Source organism: Orycteropus afer, unplaced genomic scaffold (genome assembly GCF_000298275.1).
Source record: "Orycteropus afer afer isolate SDZICR_OR568_19922 unplaced genomic scaffold, OryAfe1.0 scaffold00020, whole genome shotgun sequence".
Taxonomy (NCBI): domain Eukaryota; kingdom Metazoa; phylum Chordata; class Mammalia; order Tubulidentata; family Orycteropodidae; genus Orycteropus; species Orycteropus afer.
In genome coordinates this window covers 7,059,348-7,086,937 of record NW_006921607.1, presented here as the reverse complement: position 1 = coordinate 7,086,937, position 27,590 = coordinate 7,059,348, and the positions used below count along the sequence as shown (strand labels likewise).

General features: G+C 44.9%; 1 protein-coding gene across 1 annotated transcript in view; it reads right to left on the bottom strand.

Annotated features, from left to right (window-relative positions):
• Window positions 1-3,948: 3,948 nt before the first annotated feature.
• Window positions 3,949-27,590, bottom strand: part of HCK (HCK proto-oncogene, Src family tyrosine kinase) — a 46,295-nt gene continuing 22,653 nt past the window's right edge. Inside the window, exons 3-13 of the mRNA XM_007934536.2 lie at window positions 25,476-25,515; window positions 25,039-25,138; window positions 24,146-24,244; window positions 20,813-20,916; window positions 20,538-20,687; window positions 20,066-20,218; window positions 18,377-18,556; window positions 17,511-17,587; window positions 11,953-12,106; window positions 10,552-10,683; window positions 3,949-4,151 (exon numbers count right to left, since the gene is read on the bottom strand). Of these exons, the coding sequence (XP_007932727.1) occupies window positions 3,949-4,151; window positions 10,552-10,683; window positions 11,953-12,106; window positions 17,511-17,587; window positions 18,377-18,556; window positions 20,066-20,218; window positions 20,538-20,687; window positions 20,813-20,916; window positions 24,146-24,244; window positions 25,039-25,138; window positions 25,476-25,515 (1,392 nt within the window). The remainder of the gene's footprint in view (window positions 4,152-10,551; window positions 10,684-11,952; window positions 12,107-17,510; window positions 17,588-18,376; window positions 18,557-20,065; window positions 20,219-20,537; window positions 20,688-20,812; window positions 20,917-24,145; window positions 24,245-25,038; window positions 25,139-25,475; window positions 25,516-27,590) is intronic.

Sequence of the window (27,590 nt, the reverse complement as noted above, 5' to 3'; positions counted from 1 at the left end):
ATGTCACTATGATGACTAAGGTTCACCTAACCCAAACCATGTTTGTTTGTTTGTTTCAGTCACTTCATACGCATGTGAAAGCTGGAGAATGAATAAGCAAGACCAAAGAAGAGTTGATGCCTTCCAACTGTGGTGTTGGCGAAGAATACTGAAAATACTATGGACTGTCAGAAGAACTAACAAATCCATCTTGGAAGACATGCAGCTGGAACATTCCTTGGAAACAAGAATGGCCAGACTTCATCTCACTTACTTTGGTCAGAAGGGACCAGTCCCTGGAGAAGGATGTCATGCTTGGTAAAGCAGAAGATCCATGAAAAAGGGGAAGACCCTCAAGGAGATGGATTGACACAGTGGCTGCAACAATGGGCTCAAGTATAGCAAGGACTGTGAGAATGGCGCAGGACTGGGCAGTGTTTTGTTTTGTTATACATGGGGTTGGGATCAGTCAGAGCCAACTTGACAGCAACTAACAAGAACAACAACAGCAATGTAATACAATGCAACTGTCTGCATGATATGCTCTGATGCAATCAGCCAATCAATTAAAAAGTGTATTTCCTTGGGGGGTATGGCCTCTCTCCAGTATATAAATGGATATCTGGCAAGGCTCACTCTCTTTCTTGACCCTGCACTCTTCTTGTTGCCTGATCTCTAGTTCTTGGATTGAATTGTGTCCTGGATTGAATTCTTGGATTGAACTGTGTCTGCCTAAAATTTTTATCAACTTGGCTGGGCCATGATTCTCAGTGGTTCATAAGTTATGAAATGCTGTAATGTGGCAGATATGTAATGATACCCCATGATGTGATCTGATGTGATAAAATGATCAGGTGTAAAAGGATTAAGATTAAGGGTGGACTGCAACATCTTTAGTCCCATCACAGCCCTGATCCAATGTAGGAAGCTTCCCTGGGGTGTGGCCTGCAACACCTTTTTATCTTACAAGAGATAAAAGGAAAGAGAAGGGAGCAGAGAAGGGGGACCTACCACCAACAAGGAAGAGGAGCCAGGAGTGGAACGTGTTCTTTGGACCCAGGATTCCTGGACTGGGATCCTCCTAGGAACAAGAGACACACACAGAGAAAGTCTTCCCGGGAGCTGGCACCCTGAACTTGGACTTCTAACCTCCTAAAGTCTAAGAGAATAAATTTCTGTTTGTTAAAGCCATCTACTTCTGGTATTTCTGTTACAGCAGTGCTAGAGAACTAAGACAGGATGTAAGCCTTCAGAAGTCTTCAGCCTGCTGCCTGACCTGCATATTTTGGATTTGCCAACCCCAACAACCTCATGAGCCAGCAGAGGCCCCTAGCCTGCTACTTCACCTGCAAATTTTGTGTCAGCCCCTGCAACCACATGAGCAGCAGAAGTCTTCAGCTGGCCACCTAACCTACTGATTTGGCACTTGCCAGCTCCCACAATTGCAGGACCCAACCTGTAGTGATTTCTTCAGTTCTAGAATGCATCATTGAAACAGACATACACATCAACTGGCAGAAGCCCCACATTAGATCTCTGACGTGTAAAGTAAGGGCTATTATGGTAGAGAAGCAAAGTGGAAGCTGTTAGAACTGCCCCTACCTAAGAAAACAGTAAACCAAAAGGAATACCACATTTTTGGAGGTATTGCAGAAATTAGAGCCACTATCAAGAACTTAGGTGCTCTGGTGGTATAGTGCCTCAGGCATTTGACTGCTAACCAGAAGGCTGGTGGTTCAACCCCCCCAGCCACTCCTCAGAAGGAAGATTGGGCAATCTACTTCTGTAGAGATACCACCTCGAAACCCAAGGAGGGGTTGCTATGAGTTGAATCGAATCAATGGCAGTAAGTTTATCAAGGACTTGGCAGAAGCAAGACTGGATGATCTACTTCCATAAAGACTTACTGCCCTGGAAACCCAATGGGGGTTGCTGTGAGTCAGAATCGACTCAACAGGAATTTTTTTTTTTTTTTTTTGGTATCAACCACTTGAAGGATGCAGGGGTGGTGATTCCCACCATATCCCATTCAACTCACCTATTTGGCCTATGTAGAAAACATATGGATCTTAGAGAATGACAGTGGGTTATTATAAACTTAACCAGGTGGTAACTCCAATTGCAGCTTCTGTTCCAGATGTGGTTTTGTTGCTTGAGCAAATAATACATCTCTTGGTATCTGGAATGCAGCTACTGATGTGGCCAATGCCTTTCTTTCAATATTTATTTCTAAAAACCATCAGAAACAGCTTGCCTTCAACTAGCAAGGCCAGCAATACAACTTTGCTGTCCTACCTCGGAGGTATATCAACTCTCCAGTCTTGTCGTAATTTGGTCCACAGGGATCTTGCTTGCCTTTCCCACCCACAAGATGTTACACTGGTCCATTATGCTGATGATATTATGATTATTGGACCTAGTAGGGAAGAAATGCCAACAACTCTAGACTTATTGGTAAGACATTCTCATGCCATAAGGTGGGAAATTAAACCAACAAAATTCAGGTGCCTTCCACCTCAGTGAAATTTCTAGTGGTCCAGTGGTGTGGGTCATGTTAAGATGGTCCTTATAAGGTGAAGGGTAAGTTGTATCTGGGCCCTCCTACAACTAATAAGGAGGCAAAATGCCTGGTGGGCCTCTTTGGACTTTAGAGGCAACATATCCCTCATATGGGTGTGGATAGTAGAAGAAGGTAGTTCTAAATACCAGCTATAACCATGTGACCAGTTGCAGAAATGAAGACTGTAATTGTTACTACAATATTTATTTCTTGTTTTATGCTTATATGTGTGTGTGTATTTATAATACCTTTGTTTTCTTACCTCCCTTACCAAATGCAACATGTAAAAGGAGTTACTGCGTTTTCAGTTGTATGCATTTTAGTTGTATCATGTTAGATCCAAGTATGACTTTTTAATTATCTTTATTTGGAGATTATGCGTGGTTTAAGGAAATAGGTATAGGTGCAAAATTGATAAGGGGTGGACTGTGATGGTTAATGTTATGTGCCATCTTGGCTAAGCTATGATTCTCAGTGGCTCGGTAGACATTGGACTGATTGCTCTTTCATAATGTGATAAGGGAGCTCTGGTGGCATAGTGCCTAAGGCACTTGACTGCTAACCAGAAGACTGGTGGTTCAAACCCACTAGCCACTCCTTGGAAGGAAGGTTGGACAATGTACTTCCATAGAGATACGGCCTCGGAAACCCAAAGAAGGGTCGCTATGAGTCAGGTCTGACTCGACGGCACATAACAACAACAATGTAATATAATGTAATCACTTTCATGATGTGATCTGATATGATCAGCCAGTCAATTGAAAGTGGAGTCTCCTTGGGGGTATAGCCTGCCTCGAGTCTATAAATGGAAATCTGGCAAGGCTCACTTTGACCCCTTTTCAGACTTCAGAACTGTAAGATAATAGTTTTGTATGGTTTTAAGCCACAAAATTTGTGGTAATTTGTTACAGCAGTCACAGGAAATGAATACAGTTAATACTATTTTAAGGCAGTTAGAAGACTTCCAGCACTAGACGCCACTCATTCTCACTACTAGTCTCTGGTTGGGTCCTTCCTCCTTCCTGACTTCCTGTACAGCAAAAAAGCGAATAGATACTTGGGAACTGGAAGGACAAGAAAGCAAACATGTTGATAAAATACTTTATTTAAATATTTATTTAATTATTCTTGAGGTTTCCCATCCAAACCATAGCTGTGACTAAGATTCAACTGTCCCAGGCACTAGCAGTATCAACTTGCGGTCTCCTGGGAATCACAAATTGTGGATTTCTAGAGTCAAAAAGCTATTATTTTCCAGTTCAACCCACACACTTGACAGATGAAGAAACTGTGGCTGCAGAGAGAGTGGGTGTCTGAGAGTGGGAAGGGTTAATGGGCAATGGCGGACTCTGCTGGAGTCACCCCCCAGGTACAGTGTCTGCTTCTGGCCCTGCTCTGGCCCTGTCCACTCACGGCTGCTGTTGGTACTGGCTCTCAGTGGCCGTGTAGAAGTCATCCAGCACACTCTGGATATATTCAAAGGTGGGCCGCTCCTCTGGGCGGTTCTTCCAGCAACGTGTCATGATGTTGTAGAGCGCCTCAGGACAGTGCTCCGGTCGAGGCATCCGGTACCCACGTTCTAGTGCCCGGATCACTTCAGGGTTTGACATCCCTGAGAAGGGGATTTGGGAACGGGCAGATACTGTTGTTTCCATGGCAGCCATCCCCCCCACCTCATCTTGAGAGCTAAACCCCATCCCATTGTAAAAGCCAGATGCACATTTCCCCAGCCTCCCTTGCATCTAAGTCAGGGGACCCAACTTTGGCCAATGGAGGCTGAGAGGAGGTGTGCTGGGGGATTTTCAGGAAAGGTTTTCTTACTTGATTAAAAATGAGGCTTTGGAATTGAGTTTATGTTAATGGTGCTGGAATAATTTGGAAAAGGATAGGATGGTCGCAGAACTTGAAGAATGTAATCAGTATCACTGAATTGTTTATGTAGAAATTGTTAGATTGGCTTATTTCTTTACTTGTTTTTGTGTATTTTACCACACACACACACACACACACACACACAAACAAGTGAGAGGCTTTGAAGCAAACATCATTCCTTCCTTATTTGGGAGCTGTGAGAGGATGTGCTACTTGGAGCCAGGAGCCATCTGACCACATGGGAAGATAGAGAGGAATTACTCAGATCCCTGATAGTTGCGGAGCTGCTGAACTAACAGTCACTTATGCCAGGCTTACTATTATGGAGAATAAATTGCTTATTGTTTCAGCCACTCTTAGCCTTTATTTTGTTACTTGCAAATAATGCATCCTAATGGTTACATGGTTCCATAACTCATTGCTTGGTTTTTACTGGTGTACTCTCAAGACCAAATAGGTGCCCAGGCTCAATGTGTCCCTATGAATGGGACCATTTTCTCATTCAATATAAGTTCATGTTTGTTATACATAATGACAACCATCTGAATGTCTATGATCCTCAATTTATATAATCAGTCTTGAACTCCAAACTCATATATCCAAGTATGTCCTTGAACATTTCTACGTGGATATCTATGAGTCACTTTAATGTAACATGACTACAATATTGTTGTTAGGTGCTACTGAGTTGTTTCTGACTTACAGTGACCCTACAGAATGAAACACTGCCCAGTCCTGCACCATCCTCACAATCGTTGCTATTCTTGAGCCCACTGTTGCACCCACTGTGACAGCCTATGTCACTGAGGGAGTTCCTCTTTTTTATTGACCCTCTACTTTTGCAAGCAGGATGTACTCCTCCAGGACTGCTTCTTTCTGATAACATACACAAAGTACATGAGATGCAGTCCCTCCATCCTCACTGCTCAGGAGCATTCTGGCCGTATTTCCAAGACAGATTTATTTGTTCTTCTGGCAGTCCAGGGTATATTCAATATTCTTTCCCAACACCATAATTCAAATGCATCAACTTTTCTTTGGTTTTTCTTATTCATTGTCCAGCTTTCACATGCATATGAGGCGATTGAAAATACCGTGGTCTGGGTCAGGCGCCCCTTAGTCTTCAGAGTGATTGACATCTTTGCTTTTTAACACTTTAAAGAGGTCTTTTGCAGCAGATTTGCCCAATGCAATATGTCATTGGATTTATGGACTGCTGCGTCCATGGCTTTTGATTGTGGACCTATGTAAAATGAAACCCTTGACAACTTCAATATTTTCTCCATTTGTCATAATGTTGCTTATTGGTCAAGTTGGGAAGACTTTTGTTTTCTTTATGTCGAGGTATAATCCATACTGAAGACTGTAGTCTTTGATCTTCAACAATAAGTGCTTCAAATTCTCTTTGCTTTCAGCAAGTGATGTTGTATCATCTGCGTATTGCAAGTTGTTAATGAGTTCTCCTCCAATCCTGATGTCATGTTCTTCTTCATATAGTCTAGCTTCTTGGATTATTTGCTCAGCATACAGACTGAATAAAGGTGGTAAAAGGATACAACACTGATGCATACCTTTCCTGATTTTAAACCATATAGTATCCCCTTGTTCTGTTTAAACAGCTGCCTCTTCGTCTTTATACAGGTTCCTCATGAGCACAATTAAGTGTTCTGGAATTTCCATTCTTTGCAATATTATCCATAATTTGTTATGATCCACACAGTCGAATACCTTTGCATTGTCAATAAAACACAGGTAAGAATCATTCCAGTGTTCTCTGCTGTCAGCCATGATCCATCTGACATGAGCAATGATATCCTTTGTTCCATGTCCTCTTCTGAACCCAGCTTGAATTTCCAGCAATTCTTTGTTGATATAATGCTACAACCATTTTTGAATTATCTTCATCAAAATTTATAATAATGATATTGTTCAATAATTTCTATATTCTGTTGGATCACTTTTCTTTGGAATGTTGTTGTTATTTGTCATTGAGTCAGACCTGACTCATAGTGACCCCTCCTTGGGTTTCTGAGGCAGTATCACTACGGAAGTAGATTGCCCAAACTTCCTTCTGAGGAGTGGCTGGTGGGTTTGAACCACAAGCCTTCTGGTTAGCAGTCAAGTGCCTTAGGCACTATGCTACCAGAGCCCCCTTCTTTGGGATAGGTACCACAAACATGAATCTCTTCTGGTCTGTTGGCCATGTAGTTGTCTTCCAAATTTCTTGGTATAAGTCAGTGGGCATTTCTAGCATTGTGTCTGTTAGGTGAAACATCTTAGTTGGTATTCCGTTATTCCTGGAGCCCTTATGGCTTTCTAAGAATGGCCATGGGTGAGACCTGCATAATCTAGTTCCCACTGACCTATCACCAACTGCTCAGGTCCTTGCACATTTCATTATAATACTTTGTCCTCTCAAGCTGCGCTTTGAAATCTTCTGTTAAGCTCTTTTATTTAATCATTTCTTCCTTTCACTTATACCTATTCTATGTTCAAGAGTAACTTTTAGATTCTGTTCTGACATCTATTTTGGTGTTGTATTTCTCTCCTGTCTTCTTAATGATCTTTTACTATCTTTGTCCATGATGTTCTTGATATCATCCCACAACTCATCTGGTCTTTGACACATTGAGTGTTCAGTTGTCAAATCTATTCTCACCATGGTCTCTAAATTCAGGTCGGATTTACTCAGGTTTGTACTTTGGCTCTCATGGACTTGATTTAATTTGCTTCAGCTTCAACTTGAAGTTGGATATAAGCAAGTAATGGTTGCACAATTGGCACCTGGCATTACTCTGACTATTGAGGTTCTCCATTGTCTCTTTTCACACCTGTTATTGATTTGATTCCTGTATATTCCATCCAATGAGGTCCATGTGTATACTCACTGTTTGATGTTGTTGAAAAAAGGTATTTGCAATGAGTAAGTTGGTCTTGCAAAATTCTGTCATGTGATCTCTTGTGTTGTTTCTATTACCAAGGCCATATTTTTCAGCTATTTTTCCTTTGTTTCCAATTTTTGCATTCCAATCACTAATAATTATCAACACATCCTGATTGCATATTTGATCAATTTCAGACTGCAGAATTTGGTTAAAAAAAAAAAAAAACTTCAATTTCCTCATCTTTGGTACTACTGGTTGGTGCATAAATTTGAATAGTAGTTGTATTAACTGGTTTTCCTTGTAGGTGTATAGATATTATCCTATCACTGACAGTGTTGTACTTCAGTATAAATCTTGAAATGTTCTTTTTGACAATGAATGTGATGTCATTCCTCTTCAGTTTGTCATTCCCAGCATAGTAGACCATATGATTTTCAGTTTCAAAATGGCCAATACCAGTCCATTTCAGCTCACTAATGCCTAGGATACTGATCCTTATGTATTCCATTTCATTTTTTATGACTTTCAATATTTCTAGATTCGTACTTCATGTATTCCACATTCTGATTATTATTGGATGTTTGCAGCTGTTTCTTCTCATTTTGAGTTATGCTACATCAGCAAATGAAGGTCCCATTAAGATCAATTCTAATTTCAGGAGGCAGCTCTTCCCTACTTGTATTTTGGGTGCCATCCAACCTTAGGGGCTCATCTTCTGGTATCACATCAGACAGTATTCCATGGCCATTCATAAGTTTTTCCCTGGCCAATATTTTTCAGAAGTAGATTTCTGGGTCCTTCTTCATGATCTGTCTTAATCTGGAAGCTCCACTGAAACTTGGCCATCATTAGTGAACCTGCTGGTGTTTGAAATACCAATAGTTTCCAGGATCACAGCAACATGCAAGCAATGACAGTACAACAAACTGACAAATGAGTAGTAGTGGCTACAATAGAACTCTTCAGTTTCCACCCCCCGACTGCCATCTACCAATTGTTCAATTAAAATCAATAAAAATCAGGAGAGTAATCCTTGATTCTTCTCTTTCCTTCATCTCCTACGTCAATAAGCCAAACTTTCTCTTCTTGAAATGTATCACCAATTCACCCATTTGTCTCTGTTACCAGTACTACCACCCTATTCAGGCCACCACCACTTCTCACTTAGGCCACTGCTCCTGGAACCTCCATTCTTGCCCCCTAGTCCATTCTCCACGCTGAACCAGATCATCATTTAAAAATGGGCATCAGATGATGTCACTTCTCTGCCTGAAATGCTCTAATGGCTTCCTATTTCTTTAGACTAACATCCACATCTGCCTGATCTGTCCCCACTGACCTTATCACTGACCACTCTGCTCTCATTGACTGTTTCCAGCCACCTTGCTATTCTTCAGACACTGCAGGTCCTAGGAACTAGCACTGTCTTCTACCTGGAATCCTTTCCTGGATCATTACTTTCAGCTTAACTATAACCTGCTCATACAGGGATCCTACCTGTAGAGTCCTAGGTCACACCCTCCCACATCCCCCACTTTATGTTCTCTCCTCAGCAGTCATGTCCATCTGAGAGTGTTTGTTTGTCTGTTACCTCCAGGCTGGACCGTGAGCACCTTATGCACACGAGCTCCTTCTGAGCAGGTACCACTGTATCCTTGGAGCCCAACACAAAGTAGGGATTCAGTAAATACTGTTGAATGAACCAAATGTCTGTATCTCTTATTTCTAATCCTCACAAACACCTCTGCAAGGTAGGTATAATTACCTCCATTATAGTTACAGGTGCAAATACCAGGGTATGAAAAGCAAAGTGAATTTCTCAAGACGTAATACAACAAAATCTGCAAAACTTGGAGCCTGTCAGAGAAGGAAAATGCAAACGTTTTCCACTAAAATGTGCGATAGAAAAGTCAAAAGACTGCACCCTTTCAAAGGCAGAAAACTTGCAAGATCCGGAAAAACAAGGCAGTCCCATCAAGTTCTGGATCTCACAGGTTTCACTGTAATTGATGAGGACCTGATTCAAATTTGGGATGTAAAGCCAGGGACTCTCTACATTTGGCCTTGCCTCCCTCTCCCTGGTACTCTAGCTAAAAATATCCCAGCAGATGTCCCAACTGAAAAAGGGACGAGACATTGTTTATGAGCCCCAATCGTTCTACATGTTGAGTACATCTTTGTATAACTACTATGATATATTCAGTGTGGGTGCTACCCATAGACATGAGGATAAATTAGCCCATTCAATAAATAGTTACTAAGCACCCACCATGTGCCAGAGGTTGGCACTGTGGATACACTTGGGTTGTTGTTGTTATGTGCCGTCAAGTCGACCCCCGACTCATAGCGACCCCTCCTTGGGTTTCCGAGGCAGTATCACTACGGAAGTAGGATTGCCCAACCTTCCTTCCGAGGAGTGGCTGGTGGGTTTGAACCGCCAGCCTTCTGGTTAGCAGTCAAGTGCTTTAGCCACTATGCTACCAGAGCACCCACCATGTGCCAGAGGTTGGCACTGTGGATACACTTGGGAGGAATACTGATAATGTATCTGGCCTCATGGAGCTCAGAAACCGATGGGGAATATACTAAACAAACACCTCGCTATAAATCATGACAAATATTATAAGTGAAACATTATACACTATTATGAGAGAGAATAACAAGGCAGATGTATGGTACTTTAGATGACTGGGTGATGGGGTATAGCACGAGATGGAGCTGGAAAGGGAGGCAGGGCTAGAATCCAAAGGTCCTGAAGGTTTGGGATTCTATCCTAATTATAATGTGAGATCATTAAAGTGTTAGATGTGGAAGAAAGGATGAGATTCACAGTTTATAAAGATCCCTCTGGCTGCATGTCGGATCTAGACATCTAGACAGTAGGAGACAGGAGCAAAAGCAGGGACACCGTTTAGGAGGCCACTACACCAGCCAAGTGAGAGATGATGTTGACTCTGATGTGGTGGAGGCTGTGAACTTAGACGTTGGTATATTTGGGGTAGCTTTTGGAGTCAGATGACCAGAATAATGTGAGTGCTTGTGTGTAGGAGGTGAGTAGAAGGGAAGGGTCAGGGAAGTCCCAGGTTTCTGGCTTAAGCAATTGAATGGATGAGATTTTTGTCTTTGAGATAGAGCAGGCTAGGGGAGATTGCAGATGAGGATAAAAAACTCAGTCTGGATGATGGACATATGGGCAAGAGTAGGTGGACAGGTTGGGCCCTGGAAGCACCCCCAAGCTGATGTCCCCTTTCCTACCTGGGTAAGGGATCCTGCCGTAGGTGACAATCTCCATCAGCAGAATGCCAAAGGACCAGACGTCTGACTTGATGGTGAAGGAGCCGAAATTGATGGCTTCAGGAGCTGTCCACTTGATGGGGAACTTGGCCCCTGAAGGGTTGGACAGAGCAAATCAGGGGGAGTCTGGGGAAGAGTCAGGCTAGCTGAGGGGACATTACAGGGGTGACGGTTGCCAAAATCTGCCCTCTGCAGAACTATGATTTTGCACATTCTGGCACCCCTGTGGAATCAAGGAACATCCATATCCATTCTGGTGACAGATGGCTAAAGTGGGGTGGAGTGGGCAGAGAACATAATTCCAAAAGGACCTTGAATCCATTAGAAGTCACTCCCATTTCTCCCCAACCCCTACAGCCCCTTGCAACCACTAATCTACTTTCTGTCTCTATAAAAACTTCATTGCCATTGAGTTGATTCTGACTCAGTGGCTTTAAAGAACAGAGTAGAACTGCACCAAAGGGTTTCCAAAGCTATAAATCTTTATGGAAGCAGACTGCCACATCTTTCTTCCACAGAGTAGTTGGTAGGTTTGAACCACCAACCTTTTGGTTAGCAGCCAAGCACCTAGGCACTGCACCACCCTTCTGTCTCTACAGATTTGTCTAATCTGCACATGTCATATAAATGTAATTATACACTATGTGGTCTTCTGTGACTGTCTTTTTTTTCAGTTAGCACAACATTGTCAAGGTTCATCCATGTCACAGCATGTATCAGAACTTCATTTATTTGTATGGCTAAATAAAGTCCACCACATGGATATATACAACATTTTGTTTATCCCTTCATCCATGGATGGACATTTGGTTTTGTTTCCACTTTTGGGCTGTTATGAATAATGCTGCCATGAATATTCATATATAATTTTCCCTTTTTTGAATTTCTTGTAAATGAAACCATGTAACTCTTTTTTTTTTTGTCTGATTTCTTTCATTTTGATACTGCATCTGTGAGAGTGGTTCAGCTTGTTGCACATAGCAGTCACTTGTACATTGTCACTGTTGCATGGTATTTTATCTCATTACACCATATACCACCATTTGTATATCCATTCTAATGTTCATGGATATCTGGATTCTTCCCAGTTTTTGACAATGATACATTAAGTTGCTCTTATTTTTTATTTCAACATGCACTTGCTTTGACTATGTCTAAAATTGATCTGCAGTTCTCTACCTTGTCTGAAATATCTCTTTTGAAGCCACTGGGAGAGAGTCTTAAGTCCAGGATTCTACACCCAGAAGCTTCATGATACAAGTTAATACAGGGATAGATCTTTGAATTTTACAGATCACTTTCACAAGCATTAACTCTCAACACTTACAGCCCTGCCAAGTGGGCACCATTAGCACTCCTCACCTTCGCGAGCCGTGTACTCATTGTCCTCAATGATCCGTGCCAGGCCGAAGTCGGCAATCTTACACACCAGGGATGCAGAGACCAAGATGTTGGCGGCTCGAAGGTCTCGATGAATGTAGTTCCTCTGCTCGATGAATGCCATGCCTTCTGCAATCTCCACCCAAAACAGAGACAACCACATCCTCAGACTCAGCCTAGCCCAAGCCCATCCCACCAAAAAGAAGAAAAGGAGCACCCAAGTGAGAGAAAACCAGAAAGCATGCACCATCTCCCCCTTTTCTTTCAGTTGGGCCTTGTCCTTAAGCTGGCATTTCTCTGTCTATTCATCCAGGTCATGTGATGTTGGGGAGACCCTCAGGGCCTGGGTCAGTTTGGGGGCTTCTCTGAAGTTCCAAGGCTTACAGAGAGCACTGTGAAAAGTTCTCAAGGGAAAAGAGATGGGTTCATTTCTCCAGGACTTATTGGGAAGAGGAAGAAGTAAATAATATCTCTGTCTCACACACACACCAGGATGCTATGAAGAACTTCCATTCCCAAACCCCCTTTCCAGAGACAACCTAGGCTCATGTTATATTTCTGCTGTACTTCTTATACCTTCTTCATCCCCAAGCCTGGGTAGAGAAAGTTCATTAATTCATTCAACAAATAGCTCATGAGTGTCTTGTGGGTGTTAGTCATGTTGCTTGAACAGATGTTGAAGCATTAAGGAGTCCTTGCAGTGGTGCTAGGTACCGTAAAGGAGAAAATAAAGCAGAATAATGATACATGAAGGACAGAGGGCTTTTTTGGATTGAGTCATTAAAGGCTATGAGGAGGTGAAGTTGTAGCAAAGATCAGAGTGGTCATAATAACATACCAGGCAGCGAGAACATCAAGTGCAAAGGGCTGGCGGTGGGAATGAGCTTGACCGTTCATGGACCATCAAGGAGGTCGGAGTGGCTGAGTAGAGGATGCCACAGGGAGAGTGGGGGAAGTTGAGGTTGAGGAGGAGGCAGGATTGATCACACAGGGCCTTGTAGGCCAGGTGAGGAAGATGGATTTTATTCTGAGCATGATGAGGGGAACTTAGAAGGCTCTGAGCTGGAACGTGACATGATGTGAGGGGTATTTTAAGATCACCGTGGCTGCGAGTGGAATAATAGATTGTATGTTGTTGTTGTTGTTATGTGCCGTCAAATCGTCTCCGAGTCATAGCCACCCCTCCTTGGGTTTCTGAGGCAGTATTTCTACGGAAGTAGATTGCCCAGTCTTCCTTCCGAGGAGTGGCTGGTGGGTTTGAACCGCCAACCTTCTAGTTAGCTTATTTACCACAGGGCCCTGGGAGAGTTGAAAGAGAGACGTGGGATTATGCCTTGGAAAGATTTTCACTTACAAGGGTTTGGATAAAAGAAGTTTCAGATCAACCCTCAGAGACCCACCAAAAAGTACTCATAATTTACAAAGTGGCCTGTGAGGCCCTGAGCTGGCGCTATCATGATCCCTGTTTTACAGGAGATGGAACATTGTTCCAGATCATACCACCATGGAAATGCTGAAAGTCAGGCTCAGACTGGGCTGCAGGTTGGTAATTTAGAGTCCGATGCTGCCTCTACGGGAACCAGAACAGCAGTGCTCTCCCGGACCATGGCTGAGCGCAGTCAGGTGAGATGATCTGGGAGGTTGTGGGGGAGGGAGGTGAAGCTGAACCTGGCTAGACTGACCAATCAAGGCACCAGCTGCCTCAAGGCCCAAGGTGCGCTTTCAAGGAATAGCCAGGAGGGGGCACCCATGGCCGTCAGTACTGAAGTCCTAAGCACCAGGCTTTGAAAGTGATTTTCTGATTTTGTCTGTGGCAGGGGGACGAGGTTGTGAAGTGAGACAGGGTCTTAGCGTGGGGGGCAGTATGGGAAACTCATAAGGAGTCCTTAGACAAACAGTTATCAGCAGCTGTTATGGTAAGGACAAATGTTATAGCGTATTCATTTGTAATAAGATGATACTTAAGGAGCACTTCTGCAGCATTTACTCTGCGTTTTGGAGGAAAACTACTGTTTTCAAGGAGCCCTCATGGCGCAATAGTTAAGTGCTTGGCTGCTAACAGAAAGCTCGGAGGTTCAAGCCCACTAGCCACTCCATGGGAGAAAAGACCTGGCTTTCTTCTTCTGTGAAGATTGTTGTTGTGAGGTGCTGTCCAGTAAATTCTGACTCATAGCAACCCTATGGAAGCTCTGGTAGCATAGTGCCTAAGGCACTTGACTGCTAACCAGAAGGCTGGCGGTTCAAACCCACCAGCCACTCCTCAGAAGGAAGGTTGGGCAATCTACTTCCGTAGTGATAACTACCTCGGAAACCCAAGGAGGGGTCGCTATGAATCGGGTCCCACTCAACGGCACATAACAACAACAACAGCAACCCTATGTAAAACAGAATGAAATACTGCCCAGCCATGGACCATCCTCACAATCCTTGCTGTTTGAGCCCATTGTTGCAGCCACTGTGTTAATCCATCTTGTTGAAGGTCTTCCTCTTTTTTGCTGACTCCGTACCTTACCAAGCATCATGTCCTTCTCCAGGGACTGGTTCCTCCTGACAACAGGTCCAAGGTAAGAAAGATGAAGTCTGGCCATTCTCACCTCCAAGGAGCATTTTGGCTGAACTTCTTCCATGATAGATTTGTTCATTCCTCTGGCAGTTTCAATAGTCTTCGCCAACACTGTAATTCAAAGGGAACAATTCTTCTTCACTCTTCCTTATTCATTGTCCAGCTTTCACATGCATGTAAGGCTATTAAAAAGACCATGACTTGGGTCAGGTGCACCTTAGCCTTCACAGTGAAATCTTTGCTTTTTAACACTTTAAAGAGGTCTTTTGTAGCAGATTTGCCCAATGCAACATGTTGTTTGATTTCTTGACTGCTGCTTCCATGGGTGCTGATTGTGGATCAAAGTAAGATGAGATCTTTGACAACTTCAGTATTTTCTCCATTTATCATGATGTTGCTTATTGGTCCAGTGTGAGAATTCTTGTTTTCTTTGTGCTGAGGTATAATCCACACTGAAAGCTATAGTCTTTGATCTTCATCAGTAAGTGCTTCAATGGATTGGTTTACTGAGCCCAGGGTTGGTCTAAGAATTGGGCATTGATGAAGTGGTGAGATTTTATGACCACCAAGCAGGGTGCCATGATATCAGGCATTGGAACTTGGAGTTGCTTCCAAGAATATCTGGAAATCACAGAATCACAGCTGGAAGGGTCTGTAGGGATATTCCAGCCCAGGGCTCTTTGATTTGAATCCTACTGATGCCTCTGGGCTGTCTAGGGGTGAAGAGACAAAACAAAGGCCACATGTGGGGCTCACCATCCAACTTCAATCACAGCAGCTCTGTTTTCACATACATACACACACTCACACACACACATTCAGTTACTATACATAAGATTTCATTTGGCCAATGAAGTAGTGGCTAAAAAAGCTTTCAGATTTGAAGAACCACAAATGTGGTCCAATTCCCTCATCTCACATACAGGGAGACTGAGACCAACAGTGGAGTATGAGGTCATACATACATCCAGTTGGTGACAGGGCTGGGGCACCTTCCCACCACATCCATCCCTTTCTCTGGGACTAGAGGTGAACACCAGGTTCCCAGGTTTGTGTCTCCATGTCCTTGGGCTCTGAATTCCCCTCTGTTTCTGGATGTTCAAAGGCCTGGACCTTCTTTCTCTCCCTTGGTTTCCATTTTCTCATCTATGAAATGGGGAGAGTAACTCTGCTCTTGTTCCACGACCCTGACTCCAACAAAGTTTCTGCTAACTTACGGGTATAATTTGGCAACAGGCCAGCTATGATTTCCATAGGAGCAACAGGGTCCACTGGGGTGAGAATACCAGATCTTGATTTCCATCTCACACCCCCACCTTGAGTTCCAGGCTCTGTAGGCAGACCTTTTCATTACACCTTGTTGGGCCCTGGGATTCGCATAGTTAAATGAACTCTGTCCTTGGTGTCTCCAGAAGGCCCAGTCCTAGGTCCAGGCACCGGTTTCCCTGAACTCCCACTGGGCTACAAATCACAACTCCTTCATCCAGGGTACCCTTCAGCTCAAGGTGAACAGGCCAAGTTCACCCATTTTTGGCTTTTGTACTTGCTGTTTCTTCTGCCCAAAACACCCTCCCCTCTCCTCTTCATCTACCTAACTTCTACTCCTTCTTCAAGGCTCAGTCTAGATGTCACTTCTCTGAAGTCCTCTCATTGCTCTTGGATCAGGTTAAATGTTCCAGCTGTGCAGTCCCATGCACCCTTTCCTCCTGATTTTCACACAGACATGAGAGAGAGAGAGAGAGAGAGAGAGAGGGAATCGGACAGGAGAGAAGTAACAATCAGGTTGGGGGAAAAGGAGCTGTAGAGAGTGAGAGGAAGAAGATGAGAAAGAAAGGAGAATTGTAAGGCATGTTTCTGATTTGTGTACACTATATATTTTATTGGACACTGTATTTTCCAGACTTTGAGCCAGGACCACTAGGCTCATGTCTCTCTAAGCAATTCAGTCATTTAATATCTATTTTCTTATCTGGACTGTACATTGTGAGGACAGGGATATTTTTCCGTTTTGTTACCTGTTGCATCCTCTGTAACCAGCACAGTAACTCAGACAAGCCACTTAACCTTACTGTGCCTCAGTTTCTTCATCTGTATTCAACTTCTCTATGCCTTAATTTCCTATTGTGTAAAACGAGATGATAATTCCCTAACTAGCAGGCTGTTACATTGATGGCCCCCAGTGAACCATGCCTCCTGGTGTTTATGCCCTTGGGGAGTCTGGGTTTGGTCATGTGACTTGCTTTGGCCAAACCAGTGAATGTGATGCAATCAGGGCCTTGATAAGCACTGGCACATTAGAGCCTGGCCTCTTGGAACACTCCCATTGGAACCTAGTGGCCACACTGTAAGGAGCTCGGGTTAGACTCCTGAGAGTTGAGAGGCCATGAAGAAAGAGCCCTGGGAGGATGAGGAGCTGTCTAGAATGTATCTGCATGAGTAATCTCAGCTTCACTGCTTGGAAAGGAAGAACCACTGAGCCAACCCCAGTCAACCCACAGAATCAAAAGCAATGATAAATTGCTATTGTTTTAAGCTACCAAGTTCTAGAGGGTTTGTTACACAAGAATAGATAACAAAAACCCCTACCTCATAAGGTTGATGTGAGGATTCAATGAGTTAGTATATGTAACCAAAAAAGAAAGAAAACTTGTTGCTGTCAAGTCAGTTCCGACTCATGGTGACCCATGTGTTACCCACAGGGTTTTCTTGGCTGTAATCTTTATGGAAGTAGATCACCAGGTCTTTCTTCCACAGCACAGCTGGGTGAGTCTGAACCATCAATCTATAGGTTAATAGAGCACAAACCTTTTGTTCTACCCAGGAGCCTAATGTGTGTAAGGTGCATACAAAAAGGAGGGCACCTCCTGAGTACTGAATAAATGCTAGCTGTTATTATCGTGTGTGTTCAGTAAATATCCATTGAATAAATACAGACATTTCTCCTCCTCTTCCCACCTGTTCCCCACTAGACTCTCACCTGGGCTGAGAAGTCAATGAGCTTGGGCAAGGGCTGCTTGCTGCCTTCTACACTTTTCAAAAAGTCCAGCAGGCTTCCTGTGTGGGAATGGGGGAGGGAACGTTACACGACTCTTAGCATCTTAGTATGTGATTCAAATTGTTCACAGCAATGGATTTAAATAAACACTTATCTACCATTCCCAGCATTTGAGAAATAGGATTTGAGTGATTTTGACATGGCTTTTTGATTGCTAGACTGGTTCTTTGACTGAGACTGTTTTTTTTTTTTTTTTTTCCTTGAGCCTGGATACCTGGGGCCATGGCTTTATGAAGCTGGTATAATTGTGTATTTAGGAAATGAAAAAAAAAAAGTTGAGATTTTAAATCATATTCAATGAGCTGTGTGAGATGTTGCTGTTTATCCAAATATCCAAAAATGGGCAGGGGTTGAAAATGGCTGTGAAACGGTGGCCTAAAAAAAAAAAAATCTCTGAGAAATTCTGCATTGCAGCAGAGGGTAGTGGTAGTCTGGAAATAGTGGAGGCTCTTTCCCAGGGCACTGGTGCTTGCAGGGAAGAGGATGGTAAGGGACAAAGTCACTCTGGCCTCTATAGGCTCCCAGTGAATCCATAAGCCTCTTCTCCCATTACCAGGGGGGCTCTGCCCCCACTCCCCTCTTCTGGGGGCCTTATGTTCTCCCCTTAACATGATTTCACCCCATTACCCAGGAGGGTTGGGTGTGGTTGCATCTTAAGGTACTCAATGAGTTTGTCAATAGAGCTTCTGAGCTAGATTAGGTGCACCTTGAGGGCTAGAGACATGTCAAGCTTTGAGTCCCCAGCTTTGAGGCCACAGCCTGCATCCCAGCCCCCCAGAGTGTCGCACCTTTGGCCATGAACTCCGTGATGATGTAGATGGGCTCCTCCGTCACCACTGCGTGCAGCTTCACCAGCTTATCATGCTGCAGAGTCTTCATCAGGTTGGCCTCTGCCAGGAAGGCCTCCACCGACATACTCCCCGGCTTCATTGTCTTCACGGCCACCTTGGTGTGTTTGTTGTAGGTGGCTGAAGGGCATAAGGAGCAGGAAAGGTGATAAGAATCCTCTGTTTCTTCTTACAGCCTGGGAAGGCCCAACTGTGGGTCTGCCTTCTCCATCCTTCTCAGCCCTTAGAGAGGTATGGAATGTGGGTTGGAAGACTGGTTTACCATCTCCTGGCTGTGTGTCCTTGAGCCCATCATTTAACCTCTCTGAGCCTTGATTTTCTCATTTACAAAGAAAGAATAATAAGCATTCCCTTTGAAGGTCTGTTATAAGGGTTAACAAATATCCTTAAAACACAGCTCAGACTCTCTTTCCCTCTCTCTCTCTCTCTCTCTCTCTCACACACACACACACACACACACACACACATCACTTTTGCTTAAAATGCTTTAAGCTCTTGAAATAAATACCAGACTCATCATGGCCCATAAGGCCTTGCATGATCTGGCCCTACAACCTCTCCAGTCTCACTATCCACCAAATTCCCTCTTGTCTTGTATGCGCCAATCACCATGTAAGTCACTCAGTCCCTCAAGCACCCAACTCCCCTTCTCACCATGGAGACTTTATATAATCTGTTCCCTAGCCTTACTCCATCATTGCTTCGTATCATGGATGCTGTAAATCCCATAATTGCATGTGTTTCCATCTTTGCTTTGGTTGCCAGGAAGCTCGTATCCAAATAAGTGGTCTTCCTCTATTAAGGGTCTAAGGCCTTACATAATATTTATTGTTATCCAGTCTCATCACTCAAACCTATCTTCTCTTCCCTTACTTTCTCTTTGCCACATTATCCTATTCAGTGCTTGGCCTATCAGAGGCTCTGAATACATGGAGTTGAAATATGTGGATTTTAAATTAATTTTGTCTGGCTGTATTGTTTGCGTCTCTGTAAGCTGCTTTTGCTCCCACTTGGAACACTGTGGGGTGTAAATATAGTGGGTGTGCCAGGCACTTTTGTGCATAGCCTCTACCCTACGACCCTGCTCACCAGCAGCACTGTTCTTAACTTACTGGGGGAGGGTGGCAGGGGTGAAATATACCTTTCTGGTGCCTCATGATGCCGCAGTGCAGGACTGGGCAAACAGTAGGTGCTCAGAAAAGCTTACTCAAAGGTTGCCAACATTGAACTCCCCTGGAAATCTGCAAGCTGCATTTCCTCATTCTTAGTTTTCATCATTCCAAGAGACCTCTGTTATCTCAAACCCAAACTAGTAGAGTAGACTATCCCAGCTCCATTGGAGGGAAAGGAGTCCCCATCCAAGATTCCTGCTTCTCAGAAGGAAGTTCTTGACCCTGAGAGGTCTGGCCTCAAAGGCAAACCAAGTTTTGCATGGATAGGACAATTTGGTTTGCTATCAGAGGAATTACTCCTTTGTGGTTATTATTCAAATCTCCTCCTGGACAGCATCCCCACCATTCCCACTTTGCCTCAGGGTGTTCCTGGAAGGAAGTGAATGCCATCTTTCTCCCCTCTCCTATCCCTGTCCTCCACCCCTTTACCCTGTGGTCTCTAGCCATTGGTCCTTACCCATCCAGACTTCCCCAAACTGCCCAGCTCCAAGTTTCTTCTCCAACTTCAGGGATTCCCGGGGGATCTCCCAGGCATCTTTCTCCCACGGCTTCTGGGGCTTGGAGGACACGCAGGGCACTGTCAGCTTCTGGCAGAGCCCGTTATTCCCCTCTGAAACAGATCCCCTGGTCAGTTGAGGGCACCCAGCTCCCAGCCAGCTACAGGCATCCCCTTGGAGGAAGTCTTCCCATCTGGTCCACTGCACGTGGCCAATGTTCCAACTGGTTGCCACCTTTAAGGATATTCCCAAGAGAGCAGAGTATGATGGGAAACCACCTCAGCCCTCCTGCTCAACAGGCCTAAGGTTTCAGAAGAATTCACAGCAACTATGTGTCAGGGGAGGTTCAAGGAGAGCTCAGCAGGCCTCTGCTGAGGATTCCCAGGAGATAGGCCCACCACAGTGGGTCTATGGCCCTGGAGCAGGACTCACTCTTGTAGTGGGCCACCAACTCCTGCAGTGTGTTGAAGGTACTCCGTGGGGAGATGTAGAAGCCCCCGCCATCCAGGGTCCGGATCTTGTAATGTTTCACTGCGTCCCCGAGCTGGGGGTCATAGTCTCTCACAGACAAAGAGTAGCTGCCTGCATGGGTCAGAGAGAACACCCTCTAGAGGCCTGCCACCACCTTGTGTCAGCATCTGAGACTCCCTCTTGGTACCCCTGGAAGGTCATCAAGGGCCGGGTTGAGTGGGGAGGGGTGGAGTCACCTTTGGTCGTCTCACTGTCCCGGATCATGAAGGAGCCCAGCACATTGCCAGGGGCCTGGAGGTGACGCTCTGCGTCCTTACGGCTGATGCCCTTGAAGAACCACCTGGTGGAAGGGAGAGGCCGCAGAATGTGAGTCTGGATGTGGGTAGTCCTATCCTCGCTCACACCAGGCTCCTGTGGTCACAGTGAGACCCAGGCAAGGGCCAGGGCTTACCAGGATACTGAGGGCATGGCTTCCTGCAGCATCAATTTTACTCGAAGATTCTTTTGGGAGAAACAACCGTGCTTTTTATATTAAAACAGATGTTTTATCAGAATGAATCCAATTTGTTGTACATAAGGTCACTATGAGTTGGAATTGACTTACCTGGATATTTGTACTACTGTGTAGGAAGCTTTAAGCAGTAGAGGCTGAACCCATTCCTACCTCAGTAGGGTGAGGAGTGGTACATGTGCTGTGATGAAAAAGCCCCAGACCAGAGGTCAATAGGCCTTGGCCCTGTTACAAACTTGCTATGTGACTTTAAGCAAATTGCTTTCCCTCTTTGGACCTGTCTCCTCTGCCATCAGTTGAGAAGAAAGACAACTAACATTCATTTAGTTCTTGTGACCCACCCAACAACTCCTTTTATAGTTGAGGATACTAAGGAACAGAGAGGGCCATTAATTTTCCTGGGGTCACACAGCTGGGAAGAGATGGCAGCAGGATTAAAATCCAGACAATCCAACTCCAGAGGCCAAGCTCTATTACACCACAGTATGTTGCCCACCTGCCTTCTTTGCTTTCATTTTGTAAAGTGATTCATACCATAGTAAGATATTCAAGCAATGTAAAGGGGTATTTAGTAAGAAATGCCTCCGTAGCAATTCCATCTGTAGGGAGTTATCCCACTGATCCTCTTGTACAAGGAAGAAATGACATACACACAAGAAGACTCATTGCACCTCAAGACTGGAAGCAACTTAAGTGACCACTGATGGGACTGACCAAATGAATGGTGGACCTTCTATATGCTGGACACACTGTAGAAAGGAAAAAGGATGCTCTATGTGCTGTGTGGAATGATTGGCAAGATGACACGTAACTGGGAAAAAAGAGACAGGACAGTGTGCACAGTATCTACCACTTGTGCAGATGAAAAGAGGATGCACGTATTTGCTCAAATAGATATAAGCCATCTGGGAAGGACCACGAGACACTTCTTGGAAAGAAGAGGCTGGTTAGGGTCAGGGAGGGAGACTTTTCACTGTCTCCTCTATGCCCTTCCATACAGTTTGGATTTTGAAACATTTGGAAGTATTGCCTAACTCAAGGCAGGGCGCAGGAAGGCTGGGGAGGAAGCATGCTTCTTCCCACCCTGATTCAAATATCCCAGTTCCCCTCCCTCGAGGCAACCTCTAGTGGAAGTTCCCGGATACGGACACAGGAACCTGTGACAGTGCGCTGGATGGATCTATATGAATAGTTAGGACAGTGGTTCTCAAAGTGGGTCCCTGGACCAGCAGCATCAGCCTTACCTGAGAACATGCTAGAAATGCAAATTCTGTATCAGATTTGGGGAATGGGACCCAGAAACCACTGTTTTTAACCAGCTCTCCAGATGAAGCTGATACCCACTCAAGTTTGAGAACCACCAACTTATGTTACTGCCTTTTTAGACAAATGAGAACCCATCATACGTATTGCTGTACCCACTAAGCAATTATGGTGCCTTTGAGGAATAAGGTGGAGCTCTGGTGGCATGGTGCCTAAGACATTTGACTAATAACCAGAAGGCTGGCGGTTCAAACCTACCAGCCACTCCTTAAAAGGAAGGTTAGGCAATCTACTTCCGTACTGATACTGCCTCGGAAACACAAGGAGGGGTCGCTATGAGTTGGGTCTGACTCGACGGCACATAACAACAACAACATACCAACTGTGCTTCCTTCAAGGAATGAGGTGGTGCTGAATTCTGTAAGTGTTCAGAGCCCAGAGTGGGGGAGCAGAGTGTGGGATGTCCCAGGAGAGAGCCTAGAAGAAGGAGTAGCTAAGACTCCGTGGCAGTGTTTGAAGGTGGGCAGGGGCCACCCAGGGTAGCAGTGTCAGCAATGGGAGCAGTGTCATGGCCACAAGAGAAGACTCCACAGGGAAAAGGGGTTTCATGTACACCAAGAAGGGAAAAGAACAAACTTCTCATTTTTATCAGCCTTCTAACCAGCCAGCATCCCACACTCACAATGCCCCTTAGCCAAAGGAGATAAAGCCATGGGAATCATCAGTTTTCAATTTTTTGACTGGCTGGTTCTTAATCAGATCTATTGCTGCCCTCTAAATCTACTTCCATAGTGATACTGCCTTGGAAACCCAAGTCAAGTCCGACTCAATGGCGGTGACTTTTTTTTTTTTTTTTTTAGTGTAATCATGTTTTTCCTTGCCAATCTCACCCACCACACTGTGAACACAGTATAACCAAGTCTGATTCACCTAGTATGCCTGGACTAGGGCCACGTATACAGTAAACCCACTGCCATTGAGTTGATTCTGACTCATAGTGACCCTATACGATAGAGTAGAACTGCCCTATAGGGTTTCCAAGGCTGTAAATTTTTACAGAAGCAGACTGTCTCATCTTTTGAACCGATACTCAGAAAACATCTGTTGGGTGGTTAGATAGATGGAACACTGAATTAATAAATGAAGAATGAATGTTTTTGCTTTCAGAGTCAAATGAGACAAAAAGAACCTACAGTCAAGAATGATGGGTTACAGGGGTTCTCTGAGGGTAGGCATGTAATTGTCTTTTTATAATTCCCACCTGGCACAGGGCCTGGCAAGGTGCAGACACTGGTATATGTTTGTTGAGTGAATCAAATGAGAGGATTACTGGCCAGATGTGGGCTGGCTCACCTCTCAGAAGACCCTCCTCAGCACAACCGTGTGCTTCATTCAACAAGTATTTATTAAGTACTTGCTGAATGCTAGGCTTGTGCTGAGGATGTAGCTAGTAGACAGACAAGGCTCCTGCCCTCATGAGCTCCCATTCTAGCTGGAAGGCAGGCAATGCCCATGTGAACAACTAGATACACTAGGTCATTTTCACTAGTAAAAAGTGTTCAGAGGGAATAAGACAGGGTTCCCTGAGGGAGAATCACAGAGGGAAGCTACTTTAGACGGGATGGTCAAGGAAGGCTTCTCTGGGACCTGTAGGATGAGATGGAGTCAGCCAGGCAATGAGCCCTAGGAAGACTGTACCAGGCAAGAGAGACAGGGAGTGCAAAGGCCCTGGGGTAGGGGCAAGACTGGCTTTGCTCATGCTTCCTTCTGAATGGTGGGAAAATGGAATACTTACTCTTCTGTCTCCAGAGAGTTAACACGGGCGACATAGTTGCTGGGAATGTAGCCTTCCTTCTGGGTGGCCAGGGATCGAGCCTTCCACCATTCCCCAGACCTGAGAGACAGGAGGGAGTAAAGAGGTCAGGGGCAGAAGGATCACCTCCCTGGTTCTTCTGGGCCTCCCAACCTTGACCTGGTATAACTTCTACTCCCAGGAAGCCAGTAGGGTAAGAGGCAGGGCTGTGACTGTCCTGGCTCCTAGTGTGTACCCCAGGTTTAGGGCAGGGGTCTTTACAACAGTCCCCACTGTGCATCTGATGGTCTGGAATCAAAGCCCACAGCCCTTGGCCTGTGGTCCCATTCTTCTTCCCATGACTTGTGGCCTTGGCCTCACTAGTCACAACCAAGGCAGGGCCCTTTGCCCATGGGAGACTCATACTGGTTCAGCTGGGGCCCAGAGTCAGAGGGAGTGGGCTCTGTAGCTGACCAAACATGATCATTCCCTCACTCCAACCCCAGCACATTGGACACTGTACTCATTTGTGGTGAAGACTGTAGGAGGGTTGGAGGTGGCAAACTCCACCTGGAGTGATCCAAGGATTTCTGAATGCAAGGTCATCTCACTAGGGCCTGATTCATAGCTAAGCCTGTAGCTTAATCATGGGAGCCCCAGGAAGGCTTCCATGAGAAAGTGCTGGCCCTCTGCCTGGGTGTGCACCATTAGTACACAAGCCTCTTCACTGTGGCTTTCACCCATGTCGACAGCAAACCCTAACTCCTCTAGTATGACCATGTTCTTACCAGTCATTTACACTCTAGTATAAGAGAGTCCACCAGGTTCTTTAATGAAAGCATAAAATCAGAGTATTATTGACTATTGGAGGTGGGTGGATGGGGAGGGGGACTCACTCCTCTAGCACCACCATCTGGTCCCCCTTCTGGAAACTGAGGTCTTCGCGGTGAATGGCCTCGTAATCATACAGGGCAATCACGACGACATCCTCAGAACCTGCTGGGAAGGGAGGCACATGGGAGGGTGTCCCCGCTACATGCACTGTCCTGGGTGTCCCCCATCCTGGCACCTGGCACCCAGCCCTGGACCCACTGAGGTGTCTGTCTCATGATATAAGTGAACAACTTGCTGTGCTGGGTGTGGCTCTAGAGTCTAAGGTATTTTGTTCATGTTGCTGAACGGTGTTACAGAAACGCAAAAGCCTAGGTGAGGTACTTCAGGGACACTGTAGGGGATTTTCAAGTGTGCTTTTGACTGATTGGGGTTTTTAACTCAAGGCTGGACTAAGGGCCTAACTTTCTGTGTAATTCAAGACTCTGCTGCAGATACTTACCTTCCGAGGACCATGGCGGGTGGCTGTTGCTGTTAATCCCCTGTGAGGAAGAGATAAGAGGAATGAGTCTGCTAGTGTGTATGAAGCCAGGGAAGAGCTGTGTTGACAAGGATATCCAAGAGCACTGAATCCCAGCCCTGCCTGTCACAGGAGGAAGCTCAGAGAGGGCTGGGGATGTGCCCTTGGCCCCACAGCACTCTGGGCAGAGCCTGCACAAGAACCACACCTTTTGAGTTGTGGGGCTCTGCCCTCTGCCTGGCTGTTCTGGGGGACGCTGCCTTATTCTTTCCCTGGCACATAGTGAGGAGTTTGGTCCAGACCAGCATTTTCCAAGGTGTGTTTGAAGAAACCATAGGTCTATCAACATATCCTGTGAATAAAGGCTCCATTATGTATACGAAGCAACCTAAGTATCCACACAAAGGGTATTAGCCTAAACTGTGGTGCTCCAAGCAGCCCTTATAAGGGAGAGGTTGGGCTTCATTACTGACACAATTAGACCTCCAAGACAGACTGTTAAGTGAAAAAAGTTGGTTCTGCAGAATGATAAATATGATGCATTTATGTAACACACATATCCTAAATAGTTTCTGTGGACATATACTACCTAGGTATGAAAATTTGTAACAATCCATGAAAAAGGTGAGCAAGGGTCTACACCAACCTGCCAGCAGTTGATACCTCTATGGAAGGGAGCAATTTAGGGAACTCTGGTGGTGCAGTGTCTAAGACACTTGACTGCTAACCAGAAAGCTGGCAGTTCAAATCCACCAGGCACTCCTCAGAAGGAAGGTTGGGGAATCTACTTCTGTAATGATACTGCTTCAGAAACCCAAGGAGGGGTCACTATGAGTCGATTCAACTGTATGGAAGTGAGTTTGGTGGTTTTTTTTTTAATCAGTAGAAATTGTAGTTTTATCTGTAATTTATGTTTGTTTGTTTTTTCATTTCAAGGAGAATGTATTGTGTGTCATACTTATAATTGCCATGCTTTTACCCAAATAACATGTGCCTTTTAAGTTTGTTTGCCAATCACTCCCTTCCTCCTGCAAGGTATTTTTATAAGCTGCTATACCAATTCTTTTTTCTAAAAAACTTAGCATAGCATGTTTACAAAAATACCTGGAGGAGGGGAGGAAGTGATAGTGAAGGTACATATTATTTGTATAAAAATATGGTAACCATTAATTTAAAGAAGCAGTTTTGAAACACTGAGGAGGACACCATTGTTTTAGAGAGTCACACTAGTCATTACAAATATTCACAAAGGCTCGAAGGAGTCCTGCAGTAAAGGGGCCTATTCTGCCCAGTGTTTCCCAAACTGATATGACCTCAGAATCCTTTCTCTGAGGAATACTGACTAACTTACTGCTGAACTAACATCCTGCAGGAGGGGAACGATAAGTAGCCAAGTAGCCGATGACAGCATCCCTTAAATCTAACACTTGGTAAGGAAAACCTAAATCTGGTGGGGGGAAAACCCTCTGTTCCCTGCTGGCAACAGGCCAGAGGGTCTCAGAGAACCTGACAACATAGAGCCCTCACCACAGAAAGGGCCCAGGGCTGTGTTGGTTAAGAGAAGCAGACCTGGAAGTGATTAGGCTATGCGTGTGGTCTGCTCAGGATGTCACCAGTGTGGGAAGTTTAGGTACTCAAAGGCTGCATTAATAGAAGTTGACTGCAGAGGGAGAAGGAGCTCTGGTGGTCAGTGGTTAAAGCATTTAGCTGCTAATCAAAGGTCGGTGGTTTGAACCCACCACCCACTCCACAAAAGTAGATAAGGCAGTCTGCTTCCGTAAAGATTTACAGCCATGGAAACCCAATTGGGGTCACTATAAGCCACAATCAACTCGATGGGAGTGAGTTGGGTTGGTTTTTTGGTTAGAGGGAGGGAAGTGGCTATTCAATTTATACTCCTGTTTCTAAAATCAGTCTTGTTCTAGGATCGTGCTTGGAGAAGGGAAAGCAGGATGGAGAGGAGCCCGGAACCAACCCATGTCCAGGGAGAAGTGACTGGAAGGATTGGGGTGAGTGGGTTGGGCCAAGATCTCTGCCTTCTATTTCAACAGGCTGTTGTTGGGCAAAGAGTGGCTGTGTTGAGGGTGAGGTAAGAAG